This window comes from Gossypium hirsutum, chromosome A04 (assembly GCF_007990345.1).
Source record: "Gossypium hirsutum isolate 1008001.06 chromosome A04, Gossypium_hirsutum_v2.1, whole genome shotgun sequence".
Lineage (NCBI taxonomy): Eukaryota > Viridiplantae > Streptophyta > Magnoliopsida > Malvales > Malvaceae > Gossypium > Gossypium hirsutum.
The window spans coordinates 77,545,501-77,560,137 of NC_053427.1; the positions used below are offsets into that span (position 1 = coordinate 77,545,501).

Genomic DNA, 14,637 nt, shown 5'->3' on the forward strand with positions numbered 1-14,637 from the left:
GATAATTTTTTTACTTATAGAGTTTAAAATTTTTATTTATAATGTCTCAAATGTTAACTTTTTGTAAAAAAATTTAAACTTTAAGTAAAACAATATAAAATATAGTGTAGCTTTTAATCTCATGTTGTTAGTTAAAAGAGGAAGGAATCCTACATTATTTAGGAACAAGCTGTAAACCTATTCATGAGTCTATATATACACATATCTCATATCTCACCTTGCTTAAGAAAATAAGGGAAATGAGACTTTGAGTCTATATAAAGATTTGTTTTTTAAGTTTTGTTTTCATATTAATTGGTGACACCTTAAAAAAAGTAGTGTTATCACTTTAAGCATTTTTTAAGGTTTATGCTTGTAAATTTTCAAAAAAATTGGTCTGTTTTTATAATATTTAAAAAAAATAACCTTTTTTGAAAATTTAAACTCGGGCTAAAACGCTTCCTTAGGGGAGTTTTTTTGCTGATGTGAACACTAAAGCACGATGACATGGACGCGTTTTAGTAAAAAAAAAGCCTAATTCGGTAAATAACTCAATAAACAGCTCATTTTCGTAATTAAATTTAAAAAAGGACCTTTTTGAGTAAAATAGACTTATTTAAATATACATATTTTTTAAAATTTATTTTCAATTTATTAAAAAAATATTTATTTTAATATTTTTATGTATTATATATAAATAATAACATAAAATTAATAATACGAGCAAATCAAACTAAACCTAACAAACCTAACAAATGAACCTAAATTTTTTATTTTTTATTGCACCCGGACATCAGCGCCCTTAATCAACACGAATTTCTGATTTTGGATTAGTTGACTGTAAGTTTGTCATAGGCTTGAAATAGATGTAGAACTCGTGAATTTATATCTTCAAATTGCCATCAAACCGGGGATGTAGCTCAGATGGTAGAGCGCTCGCTTAGCATGCGAGAGGTACGGGGATCGATATCCCGCATCTCCATTTTTTTGTATTTTTCGGTTGCTTTTACTTTTCACCCCAAGCACGGTAAGTAAAGGAAGAGCTGTAAATATGTTGGAAATGGGAGTTTTAAATGGTTTCTTAAGTTGAATGGAAACGGTTTATTATTTTGGATATAGAAAGAAGAAAGATGGAAAACAAGATTGGATTGCGCATTGTTCAAAATTCTCTTAATTGGCCGATAATTTCCAGTTAGTGAGTAGAATTATAGTTGATAATATACATGGTGCTGGATCTTAAGCCTTATTCATGCAACTATATGAATTGCCACCGTGCGAAAGCATGCAGGCACTGCCTCTCAAGCATTTTTGCCTGCCGATGTATAATAATTAGTAACTATGGCCGTTAGTCTTTCAAGTTGTCAAAAACTCATCATAACCCCCGCCCCAACAAAACAAATACTTACAAAAAAAGAGATATTATCATATACAAACTATCTATACTGTATGCCTCACTATTATGATCTCAATAACCATTGTTTCTTTCATCCCTTTGTGTTGGCATCCTTTGGTAACCCCAAATTTCTAAGATTAAGGAACAACTGCGTTGCAGCTGTCAAATACCTCACGTTCTGCTCTGGTTTCAGTATCTCCACCACCTTCATTGTTGTCGTCATCCTCAACAAATCAGCTCCCGCCACCACTTCCTCTAACGCCTTCCTCAACGTCAGCAGTGCTTCCTCCCTTCCACCTTCCACGTTCGTCCGCCGTGCTTGTTTCCTAGCCATCTCTAGCAAAGGAGGAGCCGCTACGCTCTCTTGAACCCTGGCCAACTCGTCATTAAGCACCCTTTCTTCAACCTTGGTCTCCTCCATCAACCTCTCTATCCTTTCGCTTTGCTCTCGAGACAGGTCTTGTACGGAGCTAAAAACTAGCCTTAACGCGAAACCTGGCTTGAAACCCGTTATCCAAAGCGAGGCACACTCTAAGGAAGATAACCAGGTTGGAGCAAAAACAAGGAAAACGTTGCGTTGCGCCACGCGAGATTTCTCTTCGAAGTACTGTTGGTAGTGGGAGAGCACTCTGGTTATAAGGTCCTTCACATCATCCCCCTGATATTCACTGCATTGTTGCTGAGCAGTGAGTAACTCTTCCAAGTAATGCTCATGGCGCACCAGCCAACCCTCGAAGAACGTATCGAAGGAACCACCATCGAGGCTAGTGCTGGCGCCGCTTCCTGGACTCATACCAACCAAAAAAAAATGTCAATGTCAATGAAGAAGAGAGTAAAGCAAAAATATGGTATTTTTATTTGCTTGGTGGGAAAGTAATTCTCTTTTTAGGCCTGGTGGAGGTGCTTAATTTGCAGCTGTTGTTTTTTTTTTTTTTGGATTAATGAGATGGTTGAAGAAGAAGAAGATGATGATCATAGGAGACGTGTGAAAATTTGGCGTGAAATACAGATAAGGGAAAGAGGGCAGGGGACTACCTTATATTATTACATATTAGTGTTGTCTTGAAGTTTGTAAGGGGGAAAAAGAGAAAGAGGGGATGAATAGAGGCTAACTTTTGTATTAAAAGACAACCGACTCAAGAAACAAAATGAGGGGGGTGAAAGGGGGGAGGCACAGGCACGGGTTGAGAAATGACAGGTTCGGTGAGTTTTGTCCACAAGCCAGGATTTATTAAGGAGCACGTTTTCAACATGGTGAAAATAATTTTCATTTACCTGTTTCGCCATTAACCAAAATGGAGTTTACCCAAGAAAGATATGTTTTGGTTGTAGGTGCTTTCTAGTTGTTTAAGAAAGACACGTCTTTGAAGGGTGCGAAGTGGAGGGACAAGAAGAAGACAAGTAGGACGTAGATGCCAACTCATTGGAATTTTAACATTTCAGACTTACATGAAAAGTGAACCGATGATAAATACCAATGAGCTGAATGTTTCGTTTTATTTTTATCACTGGCAGCTCTTCCTGGTCGATGATGGCGTTCACAGCAGGTAGCCATGGCGGACGAGGCTTCCACTTCACGGTAATCCAAAGTCATTTCTTTCAATGGATGATATTAAGTTACCAGATTTTCTCTTCATCTTAATAAAAGGCTATACGAATTACGAATTATGTTTTTACTCCTTGTACTATATTTCGTATGAAATTTAGTTTATGAGATTTTATTTTTATAAAATTATTTCTTATTTTGAATAATTAAAAATTCTTAACTATGTCCATTTTTATTGAATGTAGCCTTTTTTTAATCAATAAAAGTCTTTTTAAGAAAGATATGTCATTATATTAATAGGAATAATTAACAGTATTAATACCGTTTATTTTTTCAGTTAATTGCTGATATTATAAGAATAGAAGATCAAATTATCTTAAATTTACAAATTATAAAACTCCACGTGATTGTAGGAAATAAAGAAAATAAAAAAGAGTTGACAATTTTTCAACTTACTAAATACCAACCCTAAATTAGAGTACATAGAATTTCTTTTTTTGTCTTTCTTACAAAGTACATAGAACTTGAATATAGTGGAGAAACGTCAACCAACCATAATATGACCCTTTGTTTGATATTGAAATATCTGTTCGAAATATAAACCAACAATGATGGTCTGAATTTTTGAAATTTTATTTTATAATTTTTAATCCAAACCAAGAATAAAATTATGATCTTATATGCAACGAATATTGAAATCATAAAAGAACATATATATATATATTTATATATATGTATGTATAGCAGTAAGAGTAAAATATTATCAATTTGAAGCCAAGAGTAGTTTACAAGAGGCGACACAAGCGAGGCCTAGAACAAAACTGCCTTCCATTAGCTTTGACTAAAGCCATCGCTCCAGCAGTCACTCCAGCCCAGACAACGGAAGACACATAATGCTGTGCGTTTCGAGCCGCTACACATGTTAAAATGAGAAGCAAAAAAAAGTGTCGACACTTTTAGTTAACAGAATTACTAAAAAGAAAGGAACAAGTTACATTACAACCTTGTTTTTAAGGCAAGAAGGGATACCTTGCTGAAGTGAGAAGGTTGTCAGTGTCAAACCTCCTATCAGCAAAGCTGATGCCACTGGAAGATACTGCCATTTTCAATTACCTTTATATTAGGTTGTTGTAATGAAAAATATAACATATAAAAAGGGCAAGTGATTGATATTCTTTTACATTAATATTTTAATTATTAAACACCAATGGAAAATGGTGAACTTACAGAGAAGGATTCGAAACTGTTTAGCTGGAATGGTGAAGGATTACTTTTACTGACAGTATAACGACCACTTACAAGATCCAATGCATCCTGAGAAACATCAAACTTGTTTTAGAGTAAGGGTCTATTTCATTTCCTTGATTGAGATTCAGGAAAGATGAAAGAGGGAGCTTGCCTGCCGAATTCCGTCGTGAAAATTGTTCATATAGTATCTTGATAACGCACTCATTCCATCTTTTATAAATCCAGCTACTGTCTGTTTGCCGTATCTACAGAAATTATTGTCATACAAAAGCATTCACAAATGGTAACAACGAAATGGATACTGATTCTTTGCAAACCATTGACTTCAAATCCCATGTATACCTAACAAGATCCCCTTTCAGTGCATGAGTCCCAGCATATTCAAGACTTATCTCATCACCTTGCTCAGCCCACACTAACATAAGTGAAGAAAGCTTTTAGTATGTATAAAAGGACATCAAGTCCTAAACTAAGACAGAAAGTTAGCAATGGTATGCAAAATAACTTACGTGTTCTGAACTTCATATAATCTTCCGGAAACATAGAAATGTACTCGGTAGAAGTAAATACCCCAAGCCTTTGCAATTGGATGTCTAAAGTCTTCTGAGCAAGGTAACTCTGTTTAACAGAATAAATAAGCAAATCTTAAAAGAGCCTTGAAAATATTATAGAAATTCAAATTAGAGCACATAAAAATTTGTTGGTCAACATGGATATTTTCTTCTGATAACAAAGAATTAAGATGACACATTTTTCACAAACCTGGGTCACGTTTGTTCGATCAAGGCAATCAATGCAGTTAGATCTAATAATGCCTTTCTGTTCCTCCAGGATCTTACCATCTTTGTCTATAAGGAAGTATCTGCTCAGCTAGATTAGTGATGGTACAAAACAGTAATCTGTATAGCTAGTACCATGATCATGGCATACTTTATTTATATGTATAACATTTTATTTTGTTGTTCTTACCCTTGCTTTTCAAATACCTCGGAGATTTTATCATATAGAACTTGGAGGTTAGCAAAGTTCGAGCTTCCACAAACATGATGAAAGTCAAATGATACGTATCTGCAGGACAGGCATGTCAAACATTAAATTGTAACGATCAAAGTTCTCTTGGAGACCCTTCAGTTCCAGAAGGAAGCAAAAGATCTTAACTTAGGAAACATGTTCATCACTTTCCATAGAAAGCTATTTGATATCAAGGACAGAAAGAAGTTGCCTAAAAAGAGGCAAGGAGGGACAAACAAAACTATATACTATAATAGAATAACAGAAACGTCATTTATTATTCATGGGAAATCATGGAAAGAAAAGACCAAAAAGAACAGCAAATAGTTATCTAGAAGTAGCAACTAGATGACTACTAAAAAATCCGTAGCAAACTAATATATTTAAATATTTAGGAATATCGTATGTCACCTCACATTTGGAAGCTTTTGCATCTCCTCTGCATATGCAGCACTTAGTTGACCTTCATCACCATGCTACAATATCAAAATATATGAAAGATGAATCATTTGCTAGTTACAAGTGTAATAAAAAGTTTGAGCTTCGCATAAAAGAGTCAAAGCTCAATTATATAGTGACATAAATACCAAAAGCTTTGTATCCTCATACACTTTTGAACTAGTCAAGCAAAATAAGAAATAATTGCTCTTTCTGTAGAATGAGGATTAGTTTGTAAAACTGTAATTATGCGCAGCAGGTCTTGACAACAATTTTCCAAATAAGAGAAACAAAATCAAATTGCATGCTAGGTTTTTGCTTGACTATAAAGAGAAGCGAGAATGAATACTTACTTTATCTGTCAGATCCACGGCTATAGTTTCTCCGTATCTTTGATAAAGATCATTGAAGTGGCGCTCCACAACTTGTGGCTGAAGCAAAAGTTTGAAGTGAAGAAACGCTAAAGCTTTAGCACTATTTTCAGTGATAATAATAATAATTGCTGCTGTATTCAAGTAAAAATCTACCGTCTGCTCATGTTGAATAATTCTAAGCTGTGGTTTGTAGCTTAAATCAACAATCTGCTCCCAAAGCAGTGGAATAGAGCCTCGTATCTGAGATGTAAAAAGGAAAATAGCTTCACAAATGTCTCGAAGTTATTTCTTCTCGTTGGTCTAGAAAATTAAATTTAATCAAAATATGAAGTTAAATATGGATGTACTTTATTGTAAACATAAACCAAATTGTGCTAAATACTACAAGAACTATGGACCAGAAAGTTAACAGAACAATCCAGAGAAGTCAAATAGTATGATTCTTCATTCTTCACAAATAAAATAACCATGAAGCTACGATAAATCAAGATACCCAAGTTACTTTATAAGAAAAAAGAGACCTTGGAAATTAGTAATTGCTCAACTTTCTGAAGTCACGTGCTACATTGTAGACATACCTGCAATGATGAACACCTGAAACCTTCAAGCTCCAACAACTGTTCTGTTTCAATGAAGTTAGCAGTGTCCCCTTCGAGGTTAGCTCCCCTTCTCCACATCCGTGTTCCTGTGACACCATATTTAAAGCTTCTTAGACTAGCAACATCAAAAAAGAAAAGAATGAGTCATCCAAAAACATTTTTACCTAAACGTCTTGTACACCTCCTTGAAAGTAATGTAAATGTGGCAGGTGAACTCTTCAACTTTAACTGAGTGACTTGGAAACTTATACCTAGGTTAAGTGGGAACACCAAAATATATTTTCGAAGAAAATATAAAATAAAATGTACAAGAAATTTCTCTAGAATATTCATGATAAGCACAAATACTGATCTTTCATGCATACAATGCACATGAACATGCCACACACATGCAGATGGGTTCAAAAGCATGATAAAGCAGAAGTTTAAGGATATTTCCTTGTAGGAGAGGAATGATAAACCTGTCAAGCTGCCAGGGAAAAAATTAATTAATCAAAAAGGTCAAGGAAAGAAAGAAATATAATGATTTTATGATTCTGTTTGAAAAGTTCTCATCATTTCTTGATATTTTGGAGTTCTTTCTTTGGACAAAAGCAGAAATCACTTTGGTATGGCTAACAAGGAAATACTAACAGCTTAAGAAAGCTGAAAATTTCATAGCATAGATGCAAAATATCTAACCTTGTACTCAATGAGTTCCTCCAAAAGATGTTTATTCCAAACAAACCGAGGATCAGCCTGAAATAAACAGAAAGCTGAAGTTAAAAATCGTTTGCAAGTACTGACTAGCTATGGATTATACAAAAAAGAAAAAAGGAGAGATAAGGCGCTTTGAGTGTTTGACTTCAAATGCAAAGCATCTCCAGAAACTAGTAGCTAGACAAAGTTAGCATATGAACCATATTCAAACCTTAAAACAGCAAGATCTCACTTGCAAGCTTAACAAACCAAAGTTCACATATGAAAGCTCCGAGAACACAGGAGAACTGGATTCTTTTTTCAACTAAAGAAGTTTAACAAGCTTCCCATCATGATCCAAGTATTGAAACTAACCTGTTTCCATAATGGTTTGCTCGTCCACGCTTCCATTAATTTGCATCTTCTCTGCAAGCTGGTATACACAATCAAATGCATCATAACCTTAAAGGTTGTGACACTTATATAACCATAAAGCACACTGCATGGTAAAAGAATTTACTTCACTGTTATATCTGTTTCGTACGAGTAGTATAATCCAGGAGTTGCTTCAACTGTTTTCAACAAGGACATGAAGTAAGCCTCGTCTCTTTTCTGCTTAAAATAAAGCATCACATAATTTTATGAGGGTCAGATATTAAGCATCATATTAGACGTCTAAATAAAGATTTTAAAGACAAGAATAACAATCCTACTTCTTGAGAATTGGAAAACCTCAAAGCCTCATTGCAAGCCAGGAATTTCATAGATTCAACTCGGTAGACAGGGAAACCTAGAAAACTCCCAACTTCCTTTCTTGAAGTTATTACAAGTACATATGTTCCTGTATAAGCAAATGAAGAATTTATGACAACTGACTTCAGTTTTTATTTTATATAACACAAACACAAAAATGAGTAAATGATTTCGTTTAATTTGGTTACTCTGAACCTGCAAGCAATCTAATTGTTCCAGCCACGCCATAAATGGTAGAGGTTTTGGATGGTTTTCCAGAAGAAGATTCATCTGCAAAAATTTTAAATTATATAAGCTCTCCAATCCAAATCATGGAAAGTCAACATAAAAAGGAAATATCGCTTTCCATTTACCAAATCAATCATTTTCCTGATTCAGAAAATAACTAATAATTCATTTCATTTACGAGAACTTTAATCACAAAGACTTCACCTACAATGCTAATCAATACCATTAAAAAGAATATGGTGCGATCAGGAGTCTTGAAATACAAGCCATTCGAAATTCAAAACAAAGATTAAGAATCCAGCAATGAAAATAATGATAGAGAAAAAAAAAAGACTTGCCAGATAGGGGTTCGATGTTTCCTTGACGACGGCAAATCGAAAAGCCTTGATCGGGAGATTCGGGGGATTTGAACACTAACCTATCTTCATATTCCAGCAATTCGAATTGATCGTAGAGCTTGAAATTACTTGAAGAAGATCCGACTTCCATCTTCAAATTAGGTATAGATTAATCTTTTCGAAGGTGGTTTAATGGAAAGGGACATAAAAATGTTGAATAATTGAGGATGATTTATGAAGAAGAAAAAAGAAAAATGAAGAAAGGTCATAATGAGTTAATAACCGGTCAGACCAACAGAATAAGTGTAAATTTAAGTTTTAACAAACATTGCCTCAAAATATAAAAACGTTTTTAACAAAAACCTCATATATAACAATTAGTAACCCGATTTGATTTTGTAATTTCGTTTTGGGATTCCTAATAATTAAACCTCAAAATATAAATTTTTTTATTATTATGGTGGTTAGTTGTTACTTGGAAGTTGTTTATGATCTTATCTTATAACATCTTTATCTTTACGTAAGTAGTCCAGATTGCAGGGGAACAATGATGATTATTATTTATGAACTCACATATAATTTAATATGTTCTAACAAATCATAAAACTACACTCTCAAAAGCGAATAAGTCGAACAAAATGTACCATATGGTTTAAATTTTTTTTTATATATTCATCGTTAATGGTAATAATTAGTTCTCTCAAAATAATTATTTTTCAAAAAAATAAACGATTAGTCATTAAATATATTTTATTTCCACGAGCAGAGATCAAACCTTTAACTATATAATTAAGGTATGAGGTGAACAACACCACATATAATGACAAAAAGGTAAAGTCTTAGTACATACCATGCTATCACAAATCAAAAGAGATTATAAATTTAAGGTTTCGGTTGAGACTTTGAAGATTAATGTTGTTCACCAAAAATGCTCTTATCACTACGTAAAATCTGTGCAAGGAACACAATTTCGCTAATTTCCAATAATAATATATATACTTGCTAATTTCAAAGTATACTAATAAATGCGATAAATTATGCTATTAGTCATTGTACTTTATAATTTAGTTCATGTACTTTAATTTAGTCATTTTTTGTTTGTATGCTTTTCAAATTTTAAAATTCCAGTCATCACTAAACAATAATTGTTAAATTCATTAACTTAAGTCTTGTTGTTTTCAAAATTTGATGCAGGAAATATATTATCATATGTGTAGTGCCATGTCAGCTTGTTTTTTTCTACATATTACTCACTAAAAATTTTGTTAATAGATTAATGATTGTTATTTGTGTCAAGACAGAAATTTTAAAATTTGAATAGTGTAAGGACTTAAAATGGTTCAATTGGAGAATAAAGACTAAATCTATAACTATACGCATAGTACAAAACTAGTAATTGAATTTAACCAAACATATTTAATTACGACTATGGGTCAGGACTAAACTTGACAAAGTGAAAAATTATAAAGACTAAAATTAAGCAAATTAAAATATAAAGAGTAAATACACAACTTTTGTAAAGTATAAGGACTAATAGGAAAATCTAACCTAATAAATAACAACACAAGTCACTTCAAAGCATTTGAACTTAACCAACTTCAAAGCATTTGAATGTAAACAACAAATGGCATAACATTAGATCACACACTAATAATATAAATAATCTTTGAACCATTTGCATACAACACAAGGCATGCTACCATCTTTTCAACCACATATTCCTCTAGCATAATTAACACATGTATTTTAGATTTTTTAACAATATCATTTTAGATGTGCAATTAAATCTTGCCCTACTGACTGAATATGGAAATGTAATCAAATGCATGGATATCCATCTAGCACACCAAGAGTGATGTGTATAACGCTACAAAGCAAAGAACAATAACAATACTTCGATGTGTATAAAACATGACTTAGTCAACCATCACAACAAAGATGTGCATAGCATAACAAAATACTCCTAGACATTTAACCCATAAACACAAAAATTTTAAAAGTTTTATATATCCTAGCATGTCAATTATACTCAAAAATTTTCCAATTCATTTAATAAGATTTTTTAAGGACTAAAACACAAATTTCCAACACTTTTAGCCTTTTTACATACTAATTAAAAGCATAGTGATGACATTTTTCTTCATATAACACTTCAAACACATCTTTAAGCATCATTGCACATTATATCACATTAGAACTAAGCAATACACACAACAAGTGTCACTAAGCGATTTAAGCACCTATTGTAATATAACAATCCTAAGAAATCAATTTACACAAATATATAGAGTAATTAAAAATTAGAAAGCACGAACTGAAACTGAAGCACTTTTCCAACACCTTAGGCTTCCCTTTGGCCTTCGAACTTTCAACCACCTCTTTCGCTTCAATTTCACAATCAAAACGATGAATAAGTTAGAATAGCAAGAATAAACAAGCATAAATCCTAAGTCATCTAAAAACTAGGCATTTGATAAAGCAGAAACCAACTTCACTTTTCTATAACTTATCTAAAAGCACTCAAGAACTCATCATAATCTTACAAAATTTGAATTTTAATAATATAATGGTAAGCTACAAGTTAAAAACACAATCCCTCTCCTAATTTTAGCAAGAAATCACAAAAATTAAAATTTCTCTACTCTACCATGATTGACAGCTAGAAAGGAAAGGAGAAAAAGATGATGAACTTTGATTTTCTAGATTGAGACTATTGATTTCAGAATGAAATGTGTATAATTGCACTTATTTAACTTGGATTGAATGAAATTAATCTAAGATTGAAGGAAACAGGATGAAAGATTTTTTTTCAAAAATTCAATTAATGGGCAATTTACTAAAATTCTTTTGGACTAATAACCACATAAAATATTCCCACAATTCTAATTATACTTTCCACTTTTAAAACATTTGAACTTTTAATTTTGAATTTCTTACAAAATAGTTCATACATCAAATTACTAACTACTTAATACTAATTAATAATGGAAATTCAAGCATACCGGGTTATAGAAACTAACCTGATACTCATTTTAGGAAAACCTCTTGATTTAACCTTCCAAAATGACTTAATATTTTTTTTTATTCTTTGGAGTTTACAATTTTTTTTACACAAAAAATTTTCGAGGCGTTACAAATTCTTAGTTGAGAAATACTAAGTAGTGGAGGTAGGCAATTGAGATCAAACCACTAGAAATCAAAATGTCTAAGATTTTCTTTCATTTTCTCATTATTTAGAAAAAGTTTGTAGAAATTCTTAAAATCTTGATTCACCCCAATTTTATATATTTCGGCTTGTGGAAGTATGTCTCACATTTAGATCAAATAGTGCGTGACGTCAAAGCAAGAAGAAATTCTTTATCCCGAGAAGCAGTCAACGTCACGATGAGAAGAAACCCTTGTCCCGACAATGCAATCATTCTTTGTCCCAACGACCAAATGCTATGTCATGCCATGACAATGTAGTTCTTAAGTTTCTCAATTTTCTTCTCCTAATTAAACTCAGTTTCAGTTTCCCACTTAAACTCCTATTAACCTAGGGTTATTCTAGTCATAAATGCTACGAATTTTAGCCTATAAATAGGCCTTAGTTACTCTAGGTTTTACACAATAGAAAATATTAAAATTGGAAGAATTTTGTTCTTTGAGTTTGAAGGGCTTTGTTTTTAAGGTTTCGTGTTTCTTTTAATTCTTTCGATCTTTTGTACTCCTTTCTTTTTTTAGTGAAATTATCTTTTCCTATAGTCTTCATCCTTTTTTGAGGAGTTTTTCCACATAAATATTTGCGTGCCCTATTTATTCAATTTTTTCTCTTATTCGTTCTTTTTTGTTGCTTACACAAGTTTATCCCCAACAAACTGGTATCATAGCTTGGTTCGATTTTCGCATTCAACCTGTTTAAATATGACAACAAAAAGGTTCAACAATCAGAGATTCGATAACATTACAAATTTTAATCCATGACAAGTTCGGATGACGACAATTCTAGTTCAGAACAGTCTAAAAAAGGTAATTACCGGGAAAATGCCTAATAATCTAGATCAGTCAAAATGGGAAGAGCTTGATGAGAAGACGCTGCCTACAATTTAGTTGTGCCTCATAAATAGTGTATTGTAAGAGGTGTTGATGGAGAAAATGACATCTACCTTGTGAAAAAAGTTAGAAACCCTTTACACGACAAAGTCTCTGGCTAATCAATTAGTGTTGAAACAACGGCTATACACGTTCCATATGGACGAAGATGAACACCTTAGAGGTTACATCGATCAATTTATTACTCTTTTGAATGATTTAAAGAAGGTTGAGGTTCAGATTAATGATGAAGATCAAGTCATGCTATTATTGTGCTATTTACCCCCCTCATATAAGTCTTTTAGAGAGACCCTGATTTATGGCAGAGATAAACTCTCATCTAAGGATGTGAAGGGTCACTTGTTGAGCAAAGAAAAATTCGACAATAATATTGGTTTGGCTAACAAGTCATATAGGCAAGCCTCAAATTTGGTAGCATCAAGGAACCAAAACAAGAGATGTCGTTACTGCTAGAAGCTAGGTCACGTTAAGTAGATTGTTACAAACTGTGAAATAAAAGGGTTGTTGAGAGCAATGAGGAAGAATTAGTTGATGCTTATTTGATTGACGACAAGGGTGATGGTTGATTTTTGGTGTCTACGATCGAAAGGTCTAAATTTACGTTCGAATGGATCTTAGATTCGGGGTGTTCTTTCTACATGTCTCCTAATAGGGACTGGTTCTCCACATATAGTTTAGCTGAAGGTGAAATTGTGCATATAGGGAACGATTCACCCAGTAAGGCAATCGGTATAGGTACCGCTCAGATCAAGATGCACAACGGGAAAATCAGGAAACTATCATATGTCAGGTATGTACCTGATTTAAGGAAGAATCTCGTCTCCTTAAGTTTAATAGACTCGAAGGGTTGTAGCATTAACATTGAGTCAAACAACATTTAACTGTCTCGTGGGGCTTTCGTTTTGATGAAAAGTCGAAAAGCTGGCAATGTTTATGTTCAGCACGGTTCAATAATAACTGGTAAAATAGCAAGTCTCTCATCTATTAAATAGTCAAAGTTGACCGTTTGAAGCAGAGGCAATTAGGTCATAGAAAGGAAAATGGTATGACCATTTTAAATAAGAGAAGTTCTCTTTTGGGTGCTAGATTTGGAAAGACAGAGCACTGTGGAAAATAGACCCGGGTCAGTTTTAATTTGGCAGTGCACAAGTCGAAGACTAGAAGTCTTCTAGTTTCAAAGTTCAAGCACTACTTTGACTTAGTTAGTAACTTGAAAATTTTAAGATAGGCTCGTGACGGGCTCCACAAAAAATGAATTGTGGAAATACGAGTCAAGATGGAGATTTGTGGAGTATGCCTTGCATTTCGGTCAAATTAAGACACAAACAAAGAGCGACGTAGCGACGAGGAGCCATGTGACGTCACGGCGATGAAACAGGAGAGAAGCATAATTGACATCAAAACAAAATGATAGGGGACGTGGCAAAGTATCATGCAATTTTCTCAGTTTTCTTTTTCTAGTCAAATTCTGATTATTTGTCACATTCGAACTCTGATTAGTGTCGATTTTTTTAATTATATTTGACCTATGAAATTAGCCAATAAATAGGCCTTCTACAACCCTAGAAGATTAGCCCATAACACATTTAAGTATTAGTTTTTACAAGCTTTCAGAGAATTTTGTGTTCAAGTTTTTAGGGTTCTTATTTTCGGGTTTTAGGGCTTAATTTTTATCTTTATCTTTTGTACTCTTTGTTTTTTCCATTTTAGTGAAATTATCTTTGCCCGTAGTTTTTTATTCTCTTTTGAGGAGTTTTTTCACGTAAATATTTGTGTGCCCTATTTATTCAATTTTTCTTTTCCTTTTATTCATTCTTGTTTATTTCTTACAAAGGGTTTATCCCCAACAGGGCCTAACAAGAATAAATGAAGTTTGATAAATGGAGTTACACTTTATATTTATTTTGAACTCTCAATGTAATTTATACTATTGTTACTACTATTACTACAACTAAAAAAA

At 33.1% G+C, this 14,637-nt stretch overlaps 2 protein-coding genes and 1 non-coding gene across 3 annotated transcripts; 1 reads left to right on the top strand and 2 right to left on the bottom strand.

The window, feature by feature from the left end:
- Window positions 1-888: 888 nt before the first annotated feature.
- Window positions 889-961, top strand: TRNAA-AGC (transfer RNA alanine (anticodon AGC)). Its single transcript has one exon. It is a non-coding gene; the product is annotated as a tRNA-Ala (tRNA).
- Window positions 962-1,153: 192 nt separating this feature from the next.
- Window positions 1,154-2,401, bottom strand: LOC107948944 (protein ZW2). The gene has a single exon (XM_016883615.2). The coding sequence runs from the start codon at window positions 2,163-2,165 to the stop codon at window positions 1,464-1,466; it is 702 nt and encodes a 233-aa protein (XP_016739104.1). The 5' UTR covers window positions 2,166-2,401; the 3' UTR covers window positions 1,154-1,463.
- Window positions 2,402-3,610: 1,209 nt separating this feature from the next.
- On the bottom strand, window positions 3,611-8,896 carry LOC107948943 (phosphoinositide phosphatase SAC8). Its single transcript, XM_016883613.2, has 20 exons — window positions 8,586-8,896; window positions 8,215-8,289; window positions 7,980-8,107; window positions 7,787-7,878; window positions 7,642-7,699; window positions 7,270-7,326; window positions 7,024-7,057; window positions 6,753-6,833; window positions 6,568-6,674; window positions 6,143-6,229; window positions 5,969-6,046; window positions 5,589-5,653; window positions 5,136-5,234; window positions 4,929-5,028; window positions 4,676-4,784; window positions 4,509-4,581; window positions 4,318-4,411; window positions 4,146-4,232; window positions 3,948-4,014; window positions 3,611-3,831 (listed from the first exon to the last, which is right to left on the bottom strand). Exons 1-20 carry the CDS (start codon window positions 8,734-8,736, stop codon window positions 3,704-3,706), a joined length of 1,770 nt encoding a protein of 589 aa, XP_016739102.1. The 5' UTR covers window positions 8,737-8,896; the 3' UTR covers window positions 3,611-3,703.
- Window positions 8,897-14,637: the final 5,741 nt, after the last annotated feature.

Coding starts and splice junctions, on each gene's coding strand:
- LOC107948944 (XM_016883615.2), bottom strand. CDS start 2,165: ATGAGTCCAGGAAGCGGCGCCAGCACTAGCCTCGATGGTGGTTCCTTC.
- LOC107948943 (XM_016883613.2), bottom strand. CDS start 8,736: ATGGAAGTCGGATCTTCTTCAAGTAATTTCAAGCTCTACGATCAATTC. Junction 5,235..5,588: donor CAAAAGCTTCCAAATGTGAG/GTGACATACGAT, acceptor CCTGTCCTGCAG/ATACGTATCATTTGACTTTC. Junction 5,029..5,135: donor GAGGTATTTGAAAAGCAAGG/GTAAGAACAACA, acceptor CTAGCTGAGCAG/ATACTTCCTTATAGACAAAG.